We start from the raw sequence: 26,190 nt of genomic DNA, 5'->3' as shown, positions 1-26,190 counted from the left end.
TTCCATCCCGTCTCCCGTGATCTTCAACTATCATATATAGCCATTGGGAAGAACACTTGGGGCCTCATCACGAGTTGGGCTGTATTCCCGGCTGTAATCCAGCCGACTGTAATAGCCCTAGCGCCGACCGGTCTGGCGGTATTACCACCGAATCGCGGGTTGGTCCTTAACGGTAAATCCTCATTCCTGAATGGGTCCATTGGATCCAATGGGGAATTTTCAGTGCTAATGCTGCGGGCTAATGCAGCCGGCTGTAATACAGCCGAAAACAGGGATTTTCACCTCCAGAAAAAGGCTGGAGGTAAAACAGCCGATTTAGCGCCCAACTCGTGATAGGGCCAGCCCTTAAATGCGGCGGTAATACCGTTACCACCACATTTAAGGGCTACAGCCCATCTGGTGATGAGGCCCTTGTTCTGCCAGAGTGAGAATTCAGCAACCCCACTTCAACACAATTCAAGCCAATGATTTCATCGTAGAGATACAATGAGTGAGTTACTATCTCTTATGCCTTACCCTTTCCTAACATATGTTATGTTAAAGGTTCTTATACCGCACACTGTTGCCACCTGTGTGGTTTCTTGGTGCTCTACATACAAAAAATAAACACAGGATAATTGAGCAGTTAGGGATTAAGTAAATGACACTTATGCTTAGCCCCTGGGCTGGGATTTGCCTCCTCACCCAGCAGATCCCAGTCTCTTTCATGCCGAACCACCAAGTCAGCCTTCCTCACAGGGCCTTAAGGTCTAGCAAAGGCGGGCCTCTTTCATAGAAGCTGGATGCCAAATTCAGTAGGAAATTGTAAAGTTGCGACTTAAATGATTACTAGTTTTCCAAGCAATATCTGGCATGATATAACAGGACAAACGCTTATGCAACCCCTAAAAATGAGACATTAACATGAACATCAACCGTTGATTCAGTCTGTTATTTCGACCTACCTAGTAATGCCAGTAATCCCATTACAGTAAGGACAGGTTTTCTTGCCATTTGAACATGTGGTGGCTTAGTGTCATTCATCTGAAATCTTGCAGTCAACGTCCTCTGGGTAAAGTGGTGAGGGTAGTAACTCATGAAGGCATTGTCATTACTCAGCAAAGTGTAGTTGATACTGCCATGGCCATTTGACAAAAAGGCGTTTTGGTGCTGGGTAATCACCTATAAAGTCAAAATAGTAGGTTATTGCTATTTTCCAATGTCTTCGAATTGAACTCAAACAACTGTTTCAGGCTTCCCATTGTTAAGGCACTCCCTATATTTACTGCCCTGCAGGGAAGGGTGGTTGTATCCTCTGTCAGACCCTGACATGCTGGGGTAGATGATCTCCATTTCAGCTGTCCTATGAGAGAATAATCACAAAGAGGCACGTAATTGGATTGCCCAATTGGAAAGGTTCGAGGCGTAAGAGTAGTATTTCATGATTTACACAGGAGCTTTCAGCAGTCATGAGAATTGAAATACTGTGCGGAAAAATAATCATAGGGCCTCACGCAGTTACAAGTAATAGACAATAGGAGTTTTTGGTAAACAGCGTGTTCATTTTTTGTGACCCATCCCCTAAGAAATACATAAAAACATTGCTAAGGGAGCTCATCCTTGCTAATAAATTCTAATTATCATCAGAATTAGGAAAACTCTAGACACAATAAAAGCTGTTCACAAGAAAGAATGCATGAACTGGTTTGTTTGATAATTCAAACACAAAGCCCAAACTGTTGATATTACCAATGTTTGTTTTAGAAGTCAGCCCTCGATGAATTAAGCTAATGCCATTCAAACTTCAATGGATAACGTCAATGGATAAATTAGATGTTCCTGTGAAACTGAGGAAATCTAATGCATCTTTTGGCGTTTAAATGGGCCTGTCTTCATTCGGTGCTGCACTACAAACACGGAAACAACAGTATCTGTGAATGTACTTCCCTGACAAATTGCAGTTCCTGTTACGCTCTGTTCCCATCTAGTGGCGGTAGCCAGAAATTACTACAGAAGCAGTTCAAGCAGGCTACTGGCTGCCTCAGTGGGAGGCCTTACAAGGAGTAATTTAGCGCCCAGCTGCCGGAAATTTCGAACCATGTAATTGTAACACCCACCCCATTCTCATTAACTGCACCGGACACATGCTAAATCGCAACATCTCCTCTACCCCAGTCATCAATATTGCAGGTGCAACACAGGCCCCTCTTTCATATTAAAACCTTTATCGACCACTCGAACGCGTGCGGCGGCTGTAATGATACCAGAGTTACACAAGCCCAGCTGGGAGGCTATTTCTATTAAACAATGGCTCCACAGGTGCCTGCACAGGGAAAATGAGCTCCACTAAACCACCAGGCACCCGTATTAGTTAAAGACCCAAGGAAGGCCTGAAGGCTACATGACTCCTGGGAGTGGCACTAACTAGCCCCTATGAAGCCTCCTCCCGTTCTTCACCACTCATACCCCTGGCGACATGTTGGTGATTCACCATTGTAAGTTACCAATCCTAGGAGGGAGTGGAGTTTTTAAGTAAGTGCTTGTGAGTGAGTGTGGGTTACTGGGTGAGGACAGGAGTTGGTGAAGGACGGCCGAGACCAGAGGAGGCGGGAGTGCAGAAGCTATTGGAGAGCGGGCTCTGTAGAGGTTTTGTGACTGTGTGGAGTGTGTGAGGAGTAGAGTAGGAGTAGCAAGGGGGTAGTGGTGGATGAGGCAGTAGTAGTACTAGTTGTGAGTAGAGACAATAGGTAGCTGGAGTAGTGGGTAGGTGGAATGGGCAGTTGAGCAGTAGTTGGTAGCAGAGGATGATAGCGAGCGTTAGTGAGCAGAAGCATCAATAGACCAACAGTTGTAGTAAGAGGATGGAAGTGTAGTAAAGGGAGAGTGATAATAACGGAGTAAGGACAGGAGTAGTAGAGGGAGAGTAGGAAGAGCCACAGGGAGGGGGAGAATCGGAGTAGCTAGTGCTAAGAGTAGAAAGAGACACAAAGAATTAGAAGAAGAATAGCGAGAAGCAAGGAAGCAGAGTGGAGGGTAGGCGCGAAGAGACAGTCACAGCAGGGATTGACTTAGAGGGGTAGTTTGAGGTAAGATCAATAGTAAGAACAGGAGTAAGAGGAGGGGTGAGATCAAAGGGTGGAGCTGGAAATGTGGAGAGATCGGAGACACAGTTGTACGGTGGGAGGAGAATATTCAGGAACCCAGTGTAGGGAAGGGTTAGGAGAGAACGGGTGCGACACAGACGAGTGAAACCGGGTGACAGAAGGCACCATCCCGAACTCCCCAAGCCTACAAAGAAGGATAGGTCAAGGAAAGCCTAGAAGACACCATGGGAGTTAGCTAGCCACTGACTACCATCAGCTTTAATCAGAACTTCAGACAGATAGGTCTTACCATTGGCCAGATACAACATCCCGATAAGGACGCCTGTGCTAGGGAGGTGGAAGGAAGGAAGTCGAGAAAGACAGAAACAGCCCTAGCACCAAATCCCCATGAACACGCTTAGCCTTGAGAACTACCCAAGAATCCCTGGCCTAAAGTGATTGTGAAGTACCAATAAACACCCTCGGACTATTCGAGTTAGCGTGGAACTTTGTGATGGGCCACCCAGTCACAATGCCCATTCACATGGTCTATATGGAACTATCCTGGGCTTTCGAATGCCTTGAGATCTTTCATGGGAACGTCTGCAGTCAAAAGGAATACCCAGTGGCACCCTTGATATACTTCAAGCATTTCACTAAGATTTCAGGGCACTCGTTAGATTTGGACTCTGAGTGGGGTGGGGCCTAAGGGGGAGGTAACAGTTTCATTTTACTAAGCTAAAGGAATTGGGAGGGTTATGTTTTGGTGGCCCGTTTGTTTAAATCGGACATAAATTATCTTAATGACTTCAAGTTTTCATTTGGAGATGTTTCAGCAATGGAGGGACACTGAATCCTGCTATGACTATAAGCCGATGACAGTTTCCTCTTTGATTGACCACCTAAGGCATTCCAGCAGTTGATTAATAACTGCACAGAGTTTACGTGGGTCATGCAATTAAAGGGATAAAATATTGCCAAATCCAAAGTAACCTAACTGGTGCATAGAACCTTTAATTCTCAAACAATATATTGAAATGGGGTAGACACAGATTGGGTAGAGGGGTATGACTACCTTGACATTCATTTTACATGCACCTTCACTCGGACAAGACATATGGGGAAGCAGCATATTAATATTTTCAGGCAAATTTTCCAATAACACATTTTGCTCATACTTTGGGAAGTTACCCAATCAACTTTATGGTGGATATGCATCAGGCAACATTACCAGTCCTAGCACAGTATGGGGTTACTAAATTGCGGTATGGGATTAGTGAGCCGCTAGTTAGTATGTCAAATCAATTTTTGCGACTGCTGTGTTTACCCAGTTTGGGACGCAGAATGTGCAACACATTGCAAAGTGGGTGCACCCTACATTGCAGATACCATCGTGTTTGAGACCCGTTCTGCAATGGATCTCTATATAGTCTAAGACGCAAACATGGAGTACCAAGCCCTGTAACAAGATTTACTCTAGAGTGATGTGTAGCACAATACATGTGGATGCTATTTGTGGGCAAAACACTGCAGTTACACGGTATTATGCTTTGAGCACTGGTTTTTGAACCCCTGCATGATTGATGATAATTGCAACAACATTTTGAATCATTGCTAATTAGCAATTAGGGAAATTACCACATAATAGATCATATATCCCTCTGAAGTGCCGGGCATTACAGAAAGTGTATTTAGACTAGGCTCACAGTACACTCTCATGAGTTCTCCTTAGGTTTCATTGCCACCTTCTACTGTGAAAGGGTGATGTTGAAGTGTGAAAATTACTAAGACTTTTTTTTATTGTGATAAAAGTTCCCCTGAAATCTTTTAGCATTATTTCACTTAATTCATTCCAAATTATTCAGCACCGTTATTTAGTATCCCCACTCCACAAGTAAAATTAAGGCAATGCCCACCAGCCATGATGATTTATATGAGTGATGATCCCCTGGGTTGGAATACTATGGCAGGCTTTTTCAGGGAAGCTGTGTGTCTAAAACCCTGACTTATGAAGATTTCTCGCTTGTATTATGTTACTTTACTCACAACTACAGAGAAATTAGGTTTGATTAAAGGTTAGGAGTGCTTAATCTGTATATTTCATATTCTAGTCAGTCTATGTTGCTCATCTTGAGATTGGAAGTAGGACCTAATTTTATCTTCCGTTATACGTTAAATGTGATATTTGCAGATGGATTTTTTTACAGACCAGCTGTCATTAATATATCTATTTGCAATGGTGTTTTCCATGGAAATTCTATATGAAAATTATATTTTATTATATGTTTTTATGTAAAAGAATTGTTCGAAATTGAACTTTTTATTCATTCTTTGTGTTGGATCCACTGGTCTGCTTTCCATATTGGCTGCTTCGATTTAGACCTTTTGGTGACGTACCACAAACATCCTGGTTAGTTTGGGTGCTGCACAGGTCAGAGCCATGAGGCAACACCAATAGGGCAGCTTGCTGGCCGATTCCATTTGATGGTCTCTTTGTATCTGATTAGAGCCCAGGCATTGAAAAAGCTCCGAGCACAAATAGGCAGTAATCAACTTGATCAGTTGTTAGATCAAATGGGTTTCTCCTTCTAGGCTCTATATATGGTCACAGCCTTTTTTTCTTGAGTTATTCTGTGAGAACTTTTACAAGACATGTACGACAAAGCTAGCACAGGATGGCAAAGACTACGTCCCAGATGCACAGCATCTTGCCTTTCTTGCTCCACATAGCACCATACATTCAAGGCATAATATGCAAGGGTCCCACCAATTTGCTACAACTTCCTTATTTGCCACTTCACCTGCCACAAAGGTGGGTTCGTATGATTTGACCATTTCAAGTTAGGTCAGGCAAATGTTCCTGCTATTTTGCAGCCCCTTCCATGGGCATGGGCCTTAACGTCAATGTCTCTATTGTGCTATTGTTTGGGGAATATATGATTAAAAAGATCAACCTTCATATTTCAGTGAAAACTCAATAGAGACGAATACAACAACATTTGGATATAGTACTGCAACATAGGGACCTTCAAAATTAATCTAGTGAACCTTTTGGAAAAGCTGGTCAACTATTAACTTCTTTTATGCTTGCCTCTTATGCCATGAAAAACGACATTACCTAAGAACTATTCAGAAATCAATTAATAGATGAAAGACATTCTCACAGTTCCAGCTGTTGTGAAACCCTAACCATTTTGTGAAAAAGATATGCATACCTTTGTGCATGTTTGTACAACCATTGGCAGTATTTTGGGTAATTCAATTGTCTGAAATAATTTAACTGAAGGAAAAGTGACACATTTGGCGTTTTGAACTGAGCAATCATTGAATGTTAAAATTGTGTTAGTCAAATAACTACTCGCCATTAATCCACATTTCATGTTTTCATTAGCAGGGGCATGCAACATAACAGGAAATCCACTGAAGCATCCCTGAAAGAACACACCACAGATGCCATAATCAGGATAAATGTCCTATAAATGCATCATCTACCAAAAGTATGCAATAGACTGAGCCTACTAGAAAGCTGACACATGCCAAAAAGTATATTTATAACATTTTACACAATGACAATACCTATCAAACAGGATTTTCCGCAATTGGTGGCACAAGGGTCTTGGATAATAATCTTACAGTACACATTTGATAAGGAAGGGGCGCCAACTGTTTCAGTCTAAAGATCGGATGAAATGATAAAAAAGACATTCTTCTACAAATTCACAGGAAAGGGATAGTATCTTTCAAATTTGGCGTTCATGGCCTTGCTGTGTTATGAGCATGGTGTCATGTACTTCCTAATGGAAGTTAACATATTAACTATACAAATATTTTTTTTAAATAGAGGATTAACAGACAACCGATCGAAATGTCTAGTGCCCCAATTCACAAAGGAAGAGGACATTCTGAAATGCCTGCAGGACTCGGGGACATGAGTGCCATAGCTCCAAGATGCCCCTCTTAGACCTAGGGATGAATTTAGATTCTATGACATGACGGAGGCAAGCATTATGCTTAACTCTTTAATTTGCCACCAACATAGCAATTCAACTTTTAATAAACTTTTCTCAAAACAAATGTTTCTTTTGCTTTCAATAAAAGAAATCTTTAGTTTTAAAAGTTTGACTTTCTTTGTAGAGGCTCTCCACTGATCTCCTACTAGTCCCATGAGCCTCCTGGTAAACAGTAGTCCTTCCTCCACCAATCCGGTGCCCGACTCTCCTATAAGGACTTCCAGCACTAGGTCCCTTCCTCTTTCTTTTTGCTGCCAGCATACAGATAAGTGATGCATATTCTCAGTTTAATATACCTCTTTAGAGCTCATTTTCGCTTACATTGTGTGAGAGATTTACCTAATATGAACGTTTTGCCGTGCAGCGTATATATTTAATTTAAAAAAATGTTTTAAAAATAATTTCTTTTATATTATTAATTAATTCTCGATTACATTTGTATTTCCATAATACGGCTTTTCAAGCTTACCGCTCGAGCGTCGCCCCGCGCCCGCTCCATCTCTTACTGAAGCGGCTCGGAAGAGCCGCGCAATGAGTAATTTCTTCCCGAAACGCGGGAGGCTGAGGAGGTGGAGCCGGAGCCGCAGGCGCTCTCGCCTGTAAAAGGCATCCGGCCCGCTCCTCTAGACGTTGCACGGCAGGCGTGCGCTAGGACCCTGAGGGAGCGGGAGGTCCGAGCCTTCCCGTCTCTCCCCGGGCCATTCCAGCATTCGCTTTACTATCGAGTGATGGAGAGAGCTGCGTGTGGATGCCCAGAGAAAAGCTTACAGCTTTATAAAAAAAATAATTAAAAAAAAAAGACGGAATTCCTGTCGCGGAGCACGAGTGAATACAGATGTGTTTAGCTGATAAAAAAAAAAGAATCAATTTACGTCTCTCGCGAAGTGGGTCAAAACTCTTGCAGTCGACTAAGAACGTTAGCCTTGCTAACAAAAGGACATTATGGCCCATTATGAAGGGGAGCATTCCACAATTCCTGAATACACAGAAGAAGAGTGGGAGGAGGAACCCTCCCATCAAGAAACAGAGCTGTCACTCAGCTTTAAAAAAGTATTGGGAGATTCCCGATCACTGGCGGTTTCAGAAGGAGTGCAGCCGATTGCTCAGAGGTTAGACATGCTGGAGGCATGGATTTTACAAAAGGAGCAGGAATCCCCTAGAAAAAAAGAGGGCGCTTAGCCCAGGCGAAGGCCTGTCGACTGGACACCCCCTTGGAGGGGTTGAACTGGGGTGTAAGGCTTGGAAGAGCGCAGACTCTTTGACCCCCCCCCCGAGCAAGGAAAGGAGGGTCGACCAGGACCCCCACAAGACAGACGATCCCGTCGCAAGGTTAAAGAAGGCCTTCCTGGCAAAATCGGCAGATTGCCAGCCCAGACCCCCGGCCCCAGGGGTGAATAATTTAGGGGACATAGATCAGGGCTACTCGCCCGACGGCGAGGAAGAGGGTGATCATGACCCCTCAGGGCCCACCGCAGCAGAAGTAGTGATCCTAGATCAAGAGGAAGACACAAACGATATGTTCCATCCGGAGGCTATTAGGCACCCTAAATCCACGGACTGGGTTCCCTCCCCGAAAGTAGCGCTTTACATGGCGCAGCATATACATAAACCTCTCGACAGGGAGGTAAGGTCTCGCATGAGAGCAGAATGCCCCCGTCCAGACCTCCCGGACAAGTTATCAGAAACTCCTGATTTAGACCCGAAGATGGTTACGTTCGTAACAAAGGTTTCCAAAGATATCAGGAAAGGCGTGGATAGAGCCTGGAGAGGGTGTCAAGATAAAGTCCTTGATTTAGCAGGCCCATTGGCAAAAATTATGGATCTGGCTGAGAAAGCCAAAGACACTGGATCCCCTATTGATCCTCTGGTCCTAGCAAACTGGGCGCAAAGAGCCATGCGTTTCTTGGGTAACGCCAATTGCGTCCTCTCTTCCGAGAGGAGAAGAGAAAAATGATTCAAAATTGAGCGACTTATCGTCGAATGAAGCGGGTCAAGGAGCGAAAGGCCGCCTTTTTGGTCAGGCCTTTGCGAAAGAAATGTCTCAATTCGTGGGAACTTATTCAGCCCTCGAGAAAGCTCAGAGCTCCATTAAGAGAATCTTTCCCGGGCGAGTTTTTGCTGGGACCGGACGCCAAAGGGGGCGAGCGTCCGGTCGATATTCCTATCATCGCAGGCCCCAAGGAAACAGAGCACAATATTGGGAGGGAAGACAACAGGACTCTTTCTTCCCCTCCCGGACGAGGTTCCCAAGAGGTCGCAGACAAAGAGGAGCCCACAGACATGCAGGCGCCACTGGTGGTGAGTACCTCAAATGTGCAAGTAGGGTGTAGGACCCTGCAATTTGAACGCTTGGCACGCATTATCCAGCGATACTTGTGTTTTAAATTCAGTAGAAGGCTTGCACGTAGATTTTCTAGGCAACCCTTTTCAAGCCCAAGACCCGCAAGCGATACACCTAGCAGCGCAGGAAGCAACGCTTCTTCAGAGCGAGCTAGTGAAGCTTTTCCAGAAAAATGCGATAGAGCGCGAGTCGAAGTCTTCCCCAGGGTTTATAAGCAATATGTTCCTCGTTCACAGAAAAGAGAAAGCGCGTCCAGATGGCAACCTAAAAAACCTAAACGAGTGGCTAAAATACAATCATTTCAAGATGGAGGGAACACATCTTCTCAGAGACCTATTGCGCGAGAAAGATTGGCTAGCATGTCTGGATCTGAAAGATGCATATCTCACAGTGCCTATAGCAGAAGCCCACCACAGGTACCTACGTTTCTGCTAGAACAGAGAGGTGTGGCGTTTCAAATGCCTTCCCTTCGGGGCTAGCCTCAGCCCCATTGGCCTTCACCAAACTGATGAAGCCAGTGGCAGCAGCCATAAGAGAAAGGGGTATTCGGATCCTAATTTAACTAGACGATATTCTGATCCTAAACCAGAACAAGGGCGCCCTAGTCAACGATATTCGTTGGGTTTTCACCTTACTATCTTCCCTGGGTTTCCTGGTGAACCTTGACAAGTCTCAGTTGCAGCCAGTTCAAAGAGTAGAATTCCTGGGTTTCACCATAGACACAGTAAAAGCAACTCTGGAACTCCCGAACCAGAAAGTGAAAGCAATAAAGAAGGAGATCAAGACGGTCCTAGCGAAAAAGACCATCTCGCTACAATACCTAGCCAGAATAGTAGGGCTTCTAGCAGCTTCCATCCAAGCGATTTTCCTAGGACCCCTACATTACAGAGCCCTTCAGAGGCTCAAGATCAGACACTTACAAGGAGGTCTAAGCTATCACCAACTAGTTACCTTAGACAGCGAGGCAATCTCAGAGCTTCACTGGTGGCTGCAAAACATGGAAGCCTGGAACAGTCTAGCCATCTTCGGCGACATTCCAGAACTCACTATAGAATCTGACGCGAGCAGAGCTGGATGGGGAGCGAGGTGTGGTCAGTTAGAGACAGGAGGAAAATGGTCAGAGAACGAGTTACAGCTCCACATAAACTGTCTCGAGCCGCTAGCGGTCTCGTTTGCGGTTCAAACCTTCATCAAGGACAAAGTCAAGTGCTCCGTGCTGCTGAAGATGGACAACATCTCTGCGGTACGGTACATAAACAAGCTAGACGGCACCAGATTGAGAATGCTAGCAGAGCTAGCGAAAGATTTCTGCCACTATTGCCTTCAGCACCAGATAGCAGTAGCGGCGGAATATCTTCCAGGAGCTCAGAACGGTGTAGCAGAATGGAACTCTCGGTACCTGACAGATTCCAGCGACTGGAAACTGCTTCCCCAAATCTTCCACAAGTTAGACCAGTTGTGGGGTCCATTGCACACAGATCTTTTTGCTTCCAGACTGAATGCACAGACAGCAAACTACTTCAGCTGGAGGATGGACCCGGGTGCAGCGGGGACGGATGCGTTCCTTCAGTCGTGGACAGGAGCAGTTCACTACGCGTTCCCACCTTTCATAATGATCACGAGACTTCTAGCGAAGGTTCGCAGAGACCAGGCAGAGCTAGTCCTAGTGGTTCCCCTTTGGAAGTCTCAGCCATGGTTTCCAGTAGTGATGGAACTTTCCTCGGATTTTCCGAGGAAGATCCCTCATCGCCCGGACCTCCTCCTCAGCCCATCCGGCCAGTGCCATCCTCTGATGGAGGCGGGCTCCCTACATCTCATAGCCTGCAGAATTTCAGGAAGAGATGGGAACTGCCAGGAATTTCGCAGATCGCTGCGGACTGTATCAGAGATTCCTGGGTGCCTTCCACCTTTAGAAGCTATAGTTCGGCATGGGATGCCTGGGCGAGATGGTGCACAAACTTACAGTTGGATCCCGTTTCTGCACCTATAGTACACGTCATAAACTTTTTAGCAAACAAATTCCTCGAAGGCTGTGCTTATAGGACTTTGGGAGTCTATAGGTCTGCGCTATCCGCAGGATATGAGAAAGTGGAAGGAGCTCCGGTAGGGGAACACCCGGCAGTTCAAAGGATTTTGAGAGGAATTAGGATGAAGAGGCCGCCGGAACCCAAATACTCTTCCCTCTGGGACGTTCGTGACGTTCTGCAATTTTTTACGAGTTGGCCGGAAAACAGCCAGCTATCCGGGTCCCAGCGTTCTGGGAAATTGGCGATGTTGCTCTGTCTAACAGCATGCAGGAGAGTCTCGGATGTGAAGGCTTTAGAGATAGACAGAAAGATCTTCTATCCGGAAGGAATTGCTTTTACCATTATGCAAAGGACAAAGTCCGACTCCAGAGTGATTTCCTATCCCTATTTCCCCGAAAACACAAAACTAATCGTAGCGCAATGCATTAAAGATTATGAGACCGCGACAGCGCTTGTTAGGCCGCAAAGCGTCACCCCATTGCTAATTGCGCGCAGGAAGCCCCATCATGCAGTAGCCACAGCGACAATTGCTGGATGGGTGAGGGACATTATGCAGTGAGCTGGCATAGATTTAACCCTATTTGGAGCACATTCTGTCAGAGGCGCTATGGCTTCTAGGGCCTTCTCCGTAAGAGTGTCTTTGCAAGACATCATGAAAGCAGCGGATTGGTCCTCAGAATCCATCATTAAGACTGTATATTTTAAGCCAGTTTCAGAAATGGCTTGTAGGGTGGTACAGAGCTTTGAACAAGCATAATGCTCGCCTCCGTCTTGTCATAGAATGAAGATTGCCCATGCTAACTGCACTGGTCAGTCTAGATTCTATTAAAGACAAGGAGGCGAGCATTATAGCCCACCCAAATGAATGCGATAAGTAATTCAATTACACTATTGAAAGTATTTGAAACTGATCGGATTATCAGTGCATCGCATTCCCTTCCTCACATTATTATTTTTCTGTTTCTCGTAGGAGATGAGCAGAAACCCGCATGAGAATACCGCGAACTAAGGTGAATGCGAAATCAGTTGTCCCGTTGGACCCTATGGATAGTAAGACGCGACCACAGTTGCCTCGAGGAGGAAGTTAAAGTTGAAGAGTTATACGGACTTGGTTATTTCGGCAAGCAAAGAAAGAGGAAGCGACCTAGTGCTGGTAGTCCTTATAGGAGAGTCAGGCACCGGATTGGTGGAGGAAGTACTACTGTTTACCAGGAGGCTCATGGGACTAGTAGGAGATCAGTGGAGAGCCTCTACAAAGAAAGTCAAACTTTTAATACTAATGATTTCTTTTATTGAAAGCAAAAGAAACATTTGTTTTGAGAAAAGTTTATTAAAAGCTGAAGTGCTATGTTGGTGGCAAATTAAAGAGTTAAGCATAATGCTCGCCTCCTTGTCTTTAATAGAATCAAGACTGACCAGTGCAGCTAGCATGAGCAATCTTCATTACATTATAAAGGTTTTCCTTTACATTGCATCTTTCCTTTGCATTTAGTGGGGATACACAGTTGTGACGGCTATCCTTCGCATCGGAAGGTTCCATTTAAAATTATTGACTTCATAAAAGATCCTTAGGGAGCTGTCTACTAGTTAAGGAATTTTTATTTGGGCACCTCTTCCCTCAGAAGATGCCCAAATGAGAAACAGAACGTCTTTCTGGCTGGGCTTCTCGTGAGGATTGCAGGATTTATGGAGTGTAAGATTATGGTAGGTGGAGACATTACCTTTCTCCAATATCCAGTGGCAGACAAGTCATTAGCCCCTCCACAACTGATTTCAGAAATGCTGTGAAATTGATGACAAGATTGTTTCATGAATTACAATTGATGGAGGCATAGTGCCTTCATCATCCAGGGGAAAGGGACCATATATATTTATTTCCTACATGCATAGGGTGTTCTCCCAAATTGGCTTGAGATGACACCTTTGAAGCTTTGTAAACTAGTGCCTGTGATGTCGTCACCTACTCCCTTGTCACGTGGAGAGGAACACGGGGCCACGGGAAGGGGAGGGGCGGGATGTGCGTAGGCTCAGGCAGTTCCTGAGTAGCTGGACATGAATAAAGGTGTGTTTGATGAAGTCTCCTGCGTCCGCCCCTTGATGAAGTGAGGTATCTCTAATCTGGGGGCTGGAGCATGCGATAGATTTCCCAACGTCTTCACACTGGCGACGAGGTGGACGAATCAACGCCACAACAGCTATTTTCCGGCGCTTCGTGCTCGTGACACATCAAGTGTCAATCGAGGGGCAGGCCGCAGCCCTGCCAAGGCGCGACGGTAAGGTAAGGCGGGTGGGGAGTGAGGAGACTCCCCGCCAGCTGTAATCCTCCTCAGGATTCCAGGCATGTACCCGCCAACGGCAAAGAGAAAATCTGCAGGTGGAGCGCGTCGGCTCCCTGCATTCCGGACGGACCATCCCGTCAACGGCGTTGGCCTCGTGGGTGGAGCGAGGCAGCTCCCCACATCCTGGTGAAGCAGACACCTGTGGGTGGAGCGCATCGGCTTCCCACATGTGAGGTAGGCCGGCATTCCCGTCAACGACGGAGGCGTGTGGGTGGAGCACATCGGCTCCTCACAGCTTTCCCGCCAAGAAGCAGCGGCACAAGTGGGTGGAGCACATCGGCTCCCACGCTTAAAGAAAGTTCTCACCACAGGCGGTTAACACACGTGGGTGGAGCGCATCGGCTCCCCATGGTTTTGAAAAAAAACTAAAAAAAAAAACTTTTGTTTTCTTTCTAATTCTTCCGAATCAAGACGGAAACCCACGTGGGTGGAGCGCATCGGCTCCCCATGGCTCTCTCTCCCTCGCAACCATAACACTCTGAAAGTTCCTGCACAGGCAGCAACAAGTGGGGGAGGGCAAGGCAGCTCCCCGCTCTCCTGCTCAATGCAGCAAAAGGTGTGAGCACCCCCACCTCCAAGTCAAAGACAACACCCCAAGAAGCACCGTCAGGTAAAAGAGCACCAAAACATCACACCCAGGAACAGCAAGAGTCAAATACCAAGAAGAGGCATAGCTGCTGTCACCTACCATCAAAAACAGTAAGTGCACAGTTGTGAAGCATTTGTCATACCTGATGATTCCTCTGAGGAATCACTAACTGCACAACTAACACCTGCCAGAGTAACACGCACAGGCATGACGGACAGTCTCATATCACAGCTGCCCCCCAACTTTGACCTCAGTGACACCAGCACATTGGGGCCAAGGTGGAGGAAATGGTAGAGGGACTTTGAAGTGTGTCTCAAGGCAGTAGGCCCTTTGGAGGATGAAAGGAAACACAGTTTACTCACTCATGCCATAGGGTCCAATGTAAGAGATATTCTAGATGAACTTCCTGAAGATAACAGACACCTACGGTAACCTAAAAGCGACCCTCACTGACTACTTAACAGCGCACACCAATGTGGACTATGAATGACACATTTTCCACACCATGAAACAACTAAAAGGGGAGACTATGGATGCATTTGTAATGAGACCGAGAGTCAAAATGAAACACTGTGACTTTAACAAGTACTCAAACGAGGAGGCCCTTCGCTCCCAAATTATAGTTGGGTGTGAAAGCGGGGAAATTCAGGAAACGGCTACTGCAGAAGCCGCGAAACCTCGAAGAAATCCTACGCCTGGCCCAATCAGATGCGGCACTGACAGCACAAGTAGAAGGTCTCGATGGCATCACCATCACGCACGGGAAGCACAAGAGTCTACATAAGCTTGAAAACACCCCAAAAGGGAACACAGATCCCTTCTGCTATCGTTGCGGGCATGAATACCCACATGAAGGCACGTGCCCTGCCATGGGTCAAATCTGCTATGCATGTGGGGGAGAAAACCATTATAAGGTTTAGCCATAGTTTGGGCGTGCAATCACTTACATTTATGGCAACGCTCAGGCCAAAATGTCCCCCAGGATAGCCCGATGGGCTCTAAGGCTACAAGATTACCATTTTGACATCATCCATAGACCTGGGAAGGAACAAAATCCAGCGGACTTCCTATCACGTCATCCCAGCCAAGATTGCAGCCCAGACACATCCATAGCAGACCAATACATCATGTATGTGGTTTAAGAAAATGCCCCGCAAGGGTTAGACATGGAACAAATAGCCAAAGAATCCAACACAGATCAAGCAATACAGATCGTCATGAGATGTCTTGAAACAGGTCATTGGAAACACGCAAAGCAACTCAAGGAGAATGTAGGAGATGAAATTAGACAGGACATCACATGTCTACTGGCAGTAAAAGAGGAACTCGATAAAACAGAGGTAGGACTGTTAATCAAGGGAACCAAATTAGGGATTCCTCAGACCCTAAGAAAAAAAGTCCTTGAACTTGCACACGAAAGACACCGAGGAATAATGTCTACCAAAAGGATGCTGCGGCAAAGGGTATGGTTCCCTCAATTGGATACCCAAGTGGAAGAACTGCTCAAGAACTGCCCCACCTGTGTGGACCTTAACCCTCAAACCAGACCAGAACCACTTAGAATGACTGAACTACCTGAAGGGACCTGGGAAGAAATTGCAGTGGATCACTATGGCCCACTAGAGGGAGGTGAATACATCCTTGTAGCCATTGATGAATACTGAAGATTTCCAGACGTGCAAATTGTACCATCCACAGCGGCATATCACACTATCCCTGCACTGGATCGGATGTTTGCCACGTATGGCATTCCAAAAATACTGAAATCAGACAATGGGCCCCCCTTTACAGGACAGGACTTCAAAAACTTTGCAGAGTACATGGGTTTCCATCACCGAAAAGTAACACTGTTGTGGCCTCAGGCAAACGGCACAGTCGAAAGATTCATGGGAAACATCTAGCGCAACACGCAGATAGCTCACCTGACAGGAGAACCAGTGGAAAAGTTATTGTACCAACTAATGAGAGACTATCGCAAATACCCCACAGAGTACCACAGGCAAATCACCATCAGAAGTCATGTTTGGAAGAAATGTGAGAACCAGATTACCCCACATAAGTCTGGAAGAGGAAATGTACCAAGGTGACGCTGAAATGAGACAGCAGGATGCGTCACGGAAGATGGACATGAAGGAAGCGGCTGATCAGAAAAGAAGGGCCGAAGGAAATTATCTAGAACCAGGAGACATTGTCATTGCAAGACAGCCACAAAATCGTAAGAACATGGCAGCGTTCAACGAAGAACCTCTCACCATAACACAAAGGAAAGGGTCCCTTATCACGGCTGAAGGCATGTTAGGACAAGAAATAGTTCTCACTTGAAAAGAATGCCAGGAATCATACCTCTAATTGAACCTAGCACGCCAAGAGGAGCATGCGATAGATTTCCCAACGTCTTCACAGTGTCATATTAAACACACTGATGGAGAGGGCTAAGCCCCGAAAAGCACATCTGTGTTGCGGATGCCCAAAAGTTATAATTTATTGGAAGGAAGTCCTGGTAAAAATAAAAATGATCACTGTAATTCAGTTACCTCTGGAGCCAATGATTGAAATATTAGGGTACATAGCTGACGCTTTATCTGCAAGAACAAGTCATAAAGCTGAACTTATTAAACACCTGTTGACTGTGGCAAGACTGTCTGGAATATCGATGGAGGGACCCAGCAGGCTCAATTTTAAATAGGTGGCGATACAAAATTTGGAAAAAACCTTTCTGCAGAAAACCTTACAGCATTTCTATGGTACATCTTTGCAAAGTACATCCAGATGTTGTAGCCTTTTGGAGAGATTTGTATGGATAATCCTGGTATGGTCTGTAGACCTTTTCTGTTTAAATATGTTTTATGCTTAAGTGTTCTAGAGCGGATCAATGGGGCATACATATATAAGGTTAACAAAGTATACTAATGGATCAAGAATTGTGGGTCCCCAAATGACCTGGACTAATGACATTCTGTAACTGATGGCTGTACGTCTTGGATAATTTTCCATTTGTTGCTGCTACAATGCTTCCAAGTGTAAAATGTAAGGAACCAACTCTTCACTACCTTGTTTAGAACCTGTCCAAGAAATGATATGCAAACAAACGTTTGAAAATAAAATTAAAATGTTGCTTTTGGGACAGCAATGCCGTTTATTGTGCATACCTTAACCACCATTGCTGCATAGGTTACATCAGCTCTCCATCTTTGTGGAATGGACCATCCTACCAAAGGATCTGCTTCATCATTGTATATAGGAATTGAGATGAAGTTAGGGAAACGTTTATGGATTTCTCCAATGGTCTCCATTTCTTGCTCTAGAATGTGTAAAGAACTACCTGCTCCCTGTAAAATACAAATTTAAGACATGGTTGAAATAAACTAGCACCTCAGAATTGTTAAAGATGCAATAAAAATGTACACTTTTTACAGTTTCTTTGAAGATAAACAAGCAAGATAAACATTTAAAAATGTTACATGTAACAACATTTCATAAGTTAAGACTATTTTTATGATGCTTGAAAAACATTGTGGGAACTAGCAAATCTCAGAGTAGGGCTCCATCTCAACCTCGATTCGCAGGATGTGATCCTAATGTTGAGGAATGAGGGCTATACCAAAACAAAAGGGGCGATGGCTAGAAGGTTCATAACTAATCTTAACCACTGGCAGAGCTCTGAGCCACCTTCCACACCCTTGTTCTTCAGTTTGCCATGCCATTAAAGAAATCGGAAAGACCACATACAAACTAGGCATTGTGCTACCCCAAAAGGGGCAATCCAGCTTGGACTGCTTGGTCCCAATGAGCCCCAGACAAGTTAAGGAAAATGAATTCTCTAGGAGCCCACACAGAGCAGCAAAAGAGATCTAGTCAGCTCTTGGAGTAAGAGGTTGGTATTCAATCATTCACTCATTTTGGGCCTGGCAGTATTTTTGTTGAAGGTTTATTAGAAATTGATTCAGATCCCTTGGTTCTAAAATTCACATGAGGCACATTCCTTCCTCAGAAGCTCCCTGTCCATTTAGTTCCCTTCCCCAACCAAGCCCATTTGTACTCAAAGTGAAGGCTTAAGATCTGTATAGATGGGCCCCTAATCACCTTCAGCCAAGCAGGCCCACCACTTAAGGTATGATTGCACGTTTGAACGTAAAGCAAGTTTATTGTACCATCTTTGGGGGAGCAGCTAGATGACCCTCTGGAGCTAAACTATCCTAAGTCTCACTGATCCACACTCATTGACCTAATATATACATGTTTGCAACAGTTAGAACACTTACATATATTTTATTACAATCCACCCCCACATGTGACTGGAAAACATATACAAAGAAATCCCATCTTTCCCCAATGCTTCCATTCACATTGCCCACTTGTTATCTTAACTACCTTCTGCAGATCATGTTCATAGAACACCCCTTCTTGGGATGTGTCCGTGGTAGGTCATGACGTCATCACACTGTTAAACATTTGTGTGCAAACATAAATCATTACCAGTAAAAACTGGCCTGAGCCCTTTAACGTTAATCGTAATTGCACATGGTTCGCATGGATACTACAAGCAACATGATGAAGGCTGAATAAACAGGTTCTCTTAGAACTGGCCATAACCATGTTATCCACCCCAGCTTACTGGCATCAATGGAACATTCTAATCTAAATGACTACCATTTTACCACAGCACAACTGAGAATCCAATTGAAACTCCTGCGTATTGATACTTCATCCCATGTTTATTGCTGGTCAAAAGAAATGGCCGGGTCCCAGAGATTACATCTGCATCCTGTGGAGCTACCAAGCCATAAACATTGTTTACTGCTCAACGGCTGACCATCTGCTTGGTTAATCATTGTTCCTCCTTTAACCTTCAATCCTACAGAACTAGATTTTCCCAGCCACCTGAAATTCACAGCACAAACTGCTGGCTGCAGAGTCTAAATTAATTCATAAAAGCTTACTACATACAGATTTATAAATTCTGTGAGGTAGGCATGGTGGCAAGAGAGTGACACAGACTCAGACGCTTAGAGGTTTTAAAACCTTTATTGAAATACATGGGTGGGAATGAATACCTATCTTGCCCTATCTCTACTTTGGGTATTCCCTCAACTGATGTTTCTAAGTATAGTGAATGTCAGTAAAACCCAAAACAAAATCTGTCTTTCTCAAACCTATGCTTGCCCTCACACTTTAAACAAAAGGTTGCGTAGGGAGTTTCTAAAAAGAAAACAGTGTTCCAAAAAAGAAGCATAAAACAAGGCTGCGTCAGGTGGCCTTTGCCAGTTCAAAGGAAGTCAATTCAAAAGGAGTTCCCTTGGCTCTTCAAGGCACTGCTCAAAACCAATCAGTTCACAAAAGTTTGTAGGATTCTGTTGGGGTTCCCTTCCTCAAGCTTCTTAAATCTTACAAGACCTTTCAGCCTCTCATGATTCCCTTCCCCAAACTTAAACCTCTATGATTTCACAGTTTCACAAAGGATCAGCTTCTCAGGATTCATTCACTCTTACAAGATACAGCCTTCTTCCTTGGGTTTAAACAGTTTCAAAATACTTTGGGGATTTTGCTCCCACTTCATTTTCGGCGTAGCATCCCCCTTTTTTCACCTCCTCTCAAGGGGTGCTGTTTGTATCTTCCTTTTAATGCTGTGTCAATATCAGAGACTTTCGAGAACGCACAGCTTTTCGTTCCCTTATGCGCGACCACTGTGATACTTCAGGCCCTTATCTTTCCTTCCATTCGGGCCACTAGCATGTTAAAGTTTCTCTCCTTTTCTTTCGTGCCGCTTGCATGCTTTTAAATTTCCCTTTTAGCCTCACATACGCACCGCGTTTCTTGGCATTCAAACACTCACCAGTTGACGCAATGCTGTCGGGAACACTCGCTGGCTTCAGCACTGAGTCAGGGTTTCACCACCTGCCTTTCAGATAACCACAGAACCTGGACTCCTCCCAGGTGAACAAGCATCTGCCTGACCACGGCCCACTGGACTGCATGCGCCCCACTCCAGCTCCTTGGAGACACGGCTCCCTTGCCACGCTGCAACCCTTACAGCACACCGGGTCAGCGTCTCGCATCCCGTTCTCCCCCGGACTCCTTGGGTTCTTCCCTGCTGCAGCTTCCTGGCCTATAGCTTCCACAGCTTGCTCCCTTCTCCTTAGCAAAGCTGGTTTAAAAGCAAAAAGGGATCCCCTGCTAGACTAAGCCACACAGACTCCCTGTTGCTCTCCTAGCTGCTGCCTGCTCTGTTGTGTGCTCCACCTTTTACACACCTGGGCTCTTTCGAGGGGTTTCAGGTGTGAGTCATTGGCCTTCTCTGCCTGACTTGTCTGATTCCAACCACACCAATTATTGGGACATGCCTGACCTGCAGCTCTGTAGTCTTCAGGACCCCTCTTCTTCGTCCCAGTACTAACGTTGTGTTTTCTATTTGCAATCTGCATTACTCTTTGCATCATCTTCCTGTTCACAATATTTGTAGGATCTCAGGGGAGATAACGGGGCATGACCCTTTCTCGGTCATCTGAGAGACGGCCTTAAGAGGGATAAATGGGAGAATGCCCTCAGAATTCTCACATTCCCTTCCCCTATAATAATGGCTTTCCGCACAAGGAATACCTGCAGAAGGGCTATTTTGTTGGTATATTGGAGTTCTGATTAAGGAAATAGGTTTTCTGTGGGTTTCTGATTCAGACCTGGTGTGTTCTGGTTCTCTTAGGTGAGGAAGTTCAGCATTAGAGATTTTAATTTTAATTTTCGCCACTTGTAAAACCCATTGATCGAATTGGGGCAAAGTGGTTCCCAGTATTAATGTGGTTGGTAAATTGGGAATTACTGCCATGGTTAAGTACAACCTTTCTCCTAAAAAAGTTATGGGGATCTCTGTGTGTGTGGGAGTCTCTTAATATGGCCATGTACACAACCTACTCCTTCTTTCCCCCTATCCTGCCAACCAAGTGGAAGTACATTTGTTCTTAGGGCACACCCCTTGCTTCCGGTATCTAACTGGGCGCAGATAGTTCTTTCTTTAAATATGACTGGAATATCATAGGAGGTCTTTTCGCCAGTGTATAAAAAGGGGTACAATCTATTTCCATTCAATTCTTCCCTGGATGTAAAAGGGACACGTTCCTTCTGTTTTAAAGGGCAATATCTATTGAGGTGAGCAACCTTCCGACAAGAATAGCACAGTTGGTTTGAAAGTATGCAACCATCTTTGGTTTGCCGGGCAGGTGTTATTTTCTTAGAGTTGGTGTACATAAAACCGGTACCTATTGCTTCCGGCTCTGGTTCTTTAGTGCTAGACAATGTCCCAACGATGGTTCCAACTCTTCCCATAAAGGATTTGGGTCATTGTCTGCTGGAGAAAAGGACTTGTAAAATGGTGTCCCTGGAACCTGAGATTCACAGGTAGGTTTTAATAGGATGGCGTTTTCTCCCTTCTTCCCCTCTCCCATCTCCATCAACTCTTCTTCCAGGTTCTTGTGGCAGAACTCTAGGATATGGCCCAAATCCCCACAAAATAAAAAGCATTCTAAGAAGGGGGATTCAGACTCATCTGGGGCGATAGTAGGAAACCCTGGGCGTGATGTTCGCCTTCCCTATTTCACCAGAGAATCAGGTGTTATGCTGTTCTGTAATTCAGATGGCGATTCATTGGGCCCCTCTTGGGTTTGGTCCCCAAAAAGAGGTTCTTGTTCCCTGGGTCCAAGAGGGTAGGCCCCTGGAAGGGATCCCAACTCCGTCCATAAGCTTGATGTCCCGGAGGATCACTTGGTCTGTATCAGCTACGCCAATCCTTTCAGGTGAAGCCCCCCATGGTCCTCAACATGCCTGATTAGGCTCATCCGCCCACTGTGACTCTGCCGCCATCTGCCCGCATTTGATTCTGTACACCGACACCAAGATGCAGCTAGTCGCCGGCACTGCTAAAATGGCCACCGCAGTTTAGTGTACAAGTTGCTAAGCAACCGCTCCCCTGCGTTCAGCCACCTGATTGGCTGCTGCGTTCCTCCTTCGCCACTACCAGAAGGCGAGAGCCAGCCTGCAGGACGGCCGCACAGAAAGGGTCAGGCCTGTCTGTTCCTGTCCGTAGTGGGCCGCTGGCGCCCTGCCCTGCCGAGGCACAGCACTGTGCAAGTAATCTCCTTTTGTTAACGCACACTCTGAGACTATTGCCACCTCCGCTTCATAGACTAATCACTTTAGTACCTTAGCACTAGGGATCTTATCTACAGGAAACCCACACAGCGTGTTCATGTTACCGTTATTATTTAACGCTCCTCATTACAGCACTCTCCCCTCACCTTTCTACAATTAACTATATTTACAGAGCGTGTCAATGTTCGGTTTCACAACCGATGTGAAACTGTCAATAATGTTCGCTACCTAATGCTCTGCACTGGACTGTGTTATCCCTGCATTGTTCTGGCTACTGGGATCTACTATTTTACTGTTTAATGCAGATCTATTGTGTTACTTTCATCATGCTCTATAGCAACTGGCGTGCCCCATCTCGCCGCCACCTCTGATTCAAACCGCTGTTGTGTAAAATCTAAGCCCTGTACAGTACATGCTAGAATGGTCATGATGTCATCTATTATTTGAAACTAGCTTGCGGCACCTTCTCTATGAACACTGCCTGCCGACGCTTACACAGCGTGAATGTGTGTATAACTTACATTAGGAGTGCTTCCATCTCCATGTTTTGTACCAGCCTATTCAGACTATCGTTTCAACTCCTATGCACATGCCTGTTTGCGACTTTCGTGCCTCTTATTCCTTATGCTTTGCACGTGCTTATGCCAGCTCGTGCTATGCTAATATTACCATGTTGATTTACTGTGAACTATTGCCCACTGTAGATCAATACACCACTACTGCTCTATCTAACCATCTGCTGAACCTAGCATGGTCCGCACTAAGCAGCTCCTTGACAGTCTCCTGGCCTTCGCTACTCTGCATTTATATTTCACCAGTGAGCCGTCTGATCGCCTGCCTGTTCAGAAAATGCTCCGGTCTAGCCTGATTAAACCTACACCATTTCTTCCTTCATTACTAGTAACTTGTGTGATCTCCCCTAGTAATCTGACTCCATGCTTGCCCCCTCAAGCCACCTTCGATAAAAATCGGACCAGCCCAACTAATCCTAACGACCCATCTTACCTCACGCCTATCCAATGGATTGAGCGATTTACAGCCAATCCCACTCCTAACCAACCTTGCTGTGGGCACCTTAGAAACTTTAGACTTGGGTCCAGACTCCTGATTGATACCAACTTAGTTAACCCCTACCTGGAAACAGCTGCACAACCACTTCCAACTCCACCCCCCACACCATGCCAACTACTCCAGACTACCACCAGCGCAGCAACAAAAAAAAACACAAGCAAAAGCGGGAAAGACTTCACCTCTCCTCGCCTACCAAACACACTGATGCCCCAGTCCCTACCATTAAAGGAGCCTTAATAAACGCAAGATCTCTAGTTGCACATGCAACAGACATAGCAGATCTAATTACTAATAATGAACTTGACTTCCGAGCAATATCTGAAACCTGGCTTCATGCAGCTGCTGGGCCTTCCTTAATGCTAGCCATACCCGACTCCAACACCATTATTCAAGCTTATAGGCAGACCTCTAAAGAAGGAGTCGCCGCCTTCATAGCTCGGGCTAACTTGGCACTCAGACTTTGCCCTTCCCCTACATTCAAGTCTTGCAAACTTATCACAGCCAAATTAACTACCTCCCACTCCAGTACCATCACTCTCCACCTCATATACAGGCCTCCTGGACCTACTGCAGACTTCGAGGAGGATATTATTACACTGCTCTCTGACAACATCAAACCCTCATCCCAAATTATAGCCCTAGGTGACTTTAACCAAGGCCTATCTGACCCCAATGACCAGGCTGCTAAATCCCTTGAAGATGCCTTGTTCGAACTTAACTTCAAACAAAGAATCAAACAACCCACACATGTGAAAGGTCGAACCCTAGATTGGCTCGCCGACCACAACTGTGCCACTTCAATATCCGCCATTGAACCTGTGTCTTGGACAGACCACTCCCTGCTCACCTTTACTATTAGGGCTACCCGACCAGTCACTAAAACCAGGAGCATGGCTCCACCATGACTTACTAGAAACAAGCGCAATATAACAGCTGAGAACTTAACTCCAATCCTGATCCCAATATTGAACTCTTCCACCACCGAAGACCCAGAAGAACTAATCAATCTATTTAACAACACACTGACTAACGCCCTTGACACCATTGCCCCCCTGAAACTCTGCAAAGGCAAACCTAAAGCACATCTCAATACGTGGTTTACCCCACACTTAAAAACCCCAATATCTGAAAAAAGGTAATGTGAGACCACTTGGAAAAACCTACCTACCAAAGAGAATAAAGAAAATAACAGAAATCTCCTCCATCTACAAAGTTAGCTTTGTAGATAGAGGAGATTTCTGTGATCATTAAAACTAAACACAACATTTACAACGACAGGATTCTAAACGCAAGTTCCAGTATCAAGGAACTATTCAGAATACTCGGAGAGCTAGAATCACCTACAACCCCTGATGACTCTCACCTTAAAAGATTGGTGTACTGGCATACAAAATGCCCTAGCGAATAAAATTGCCACTTTGCAAAACAAAATTGCCACCAAACAACTGAACATTAACTGCTCAGAGACCAACAACAAACTTGAAAAACACTTATAGGGTAATTCATAGAATTTCGCAGAAAAGTGTCGCAAGCGGCTGGCGCAGAGTGTCCGCGTGCGATTGTCTGCGCCAGGCACGTGCGCTAAAACCGATTTCCGCGCGCAGCGTATTCATGGATTTTAGGCTCCCAAACCAGCCGTGGCGCAGAGAATCGCAGCGACCCTGCAGTAGCGCCAGTAACGCCCCCAAGAACGCCCTCGCGCAAGGAAAAGCCATCAAAATCGCTAAATCATCGCAAAGGGCTGCGCTAACCCTGGACCAGTTCACCGGGCTGGCAAACAGCAAACGCCAAGCGGGGAACGTGTATTTCAGGGGTGCGCGGGAAGTTCCACACGCGATTGGCCCCGTACAAGCAGGGTACGTGTATTTCAGGGCTGCGCGGGAAGTTCCACACGCGATTTCATCAGGGTACGTGTATTTCAGGGGTGCATGGGAAGTTCCACACGCGAATGGCCCAGTGCGAGCAGGGTACGTGTATTCCATGGGTGCGCGGGAAGTTCCACACGCGATTTCAGCAGGGTACGTGTATTTCAGGGGTGCGCGGGAAGTTCCACACGCGAATGGGCCAGTGCGAGCAGGGTACGTGTATTCCATGGGTGCGCAGGAAGTTCCACACGCGATTTCATCAGGGTACGTGTATTTCAGGGGTGCGCGGGAAGTTCCACACGCGATTGTCCCAGTGCGAGCAGGGTACGTGTATTTCAGGGGTGCGCGGGAAGTTCCACACGCGATTGGCCCCGTGCAAGCAGGGTACGTGTATTTCAGGGGTGCGCGGGAAGTTCCACACGCGATTGGCCCCGTGCAAGCAGGGTACGTGTATTTCAGGGGTGCGCGGGAAGTTCCACACGCGATTTCAGCAGGGTATGTGTATTCCAGGGGTGCGCGGGAAGTTCCACACGCGATTTCAGCAGGGTACGTGTATTCCAGGGGTGCGCGGGAAGTTCCACACGCGATTTCAGCAGGGTACGTGTATTTCAGGGGTGCACGGGAAGTTCCACACGCAATTTCAGCAGGGTATGTGTATTTCAGGGGTTCTGGGGAGTACTACACGTGAATTGGCCGTGTGGGTCCTCCCAGGTGTACGCTCCATAACCTCCACGGCCCCTGCAGGCA

At 45.8% G+C, this 26,190-nt stretch overlaps 1 protein-coding gene across 1 annotated transcript in view; it reads right to left on the bottom strand.

Moving 5' to 3' along the window:
- The window catches only part of IDUA (alpha-L-iduronidase), a 616,851-nt gene that overhangs the window by 245,871 nt on the left and 344,790 nt on the right, over positions 1–26,190 (bottom strand). Inside the window, exons 7-8 of the mRNA XM_069626380.1 lie at positions 17,518–17,697; positions 945–1,161 (exon numbers count right to left, since the gene is read on the bottom strand). Of these exons, the coding sequence (XP_069482481.1) occupies positions 945–1,161; positions 17,518–17,697 (397 nt within the window). The remainder of the gene's footprint in view (positions 1–944; positions 1,162–17,517; positions 17,698–26,190) is intronic.

Source organism: Ambystoma mexicanum, chromosome 6p (genome assembly GCF_040938575.1).
Source record: "Ambystoma mexicanum isolate Mex_15411 chromosome 6p, UKY_AmexF1_1, whole genome shotgun sequence".
Lineage (NCBI taxonomy): Eukaryota > Metazoa > Chordata > Amphibia > Caudata > Ambystomatidae > Ambystoma > Ambystoma mexicanum.
Note: the sequence above shows the minus strand (reverse complement) of the source record. Positions and strands in the feature narration are given on the sequence as shown.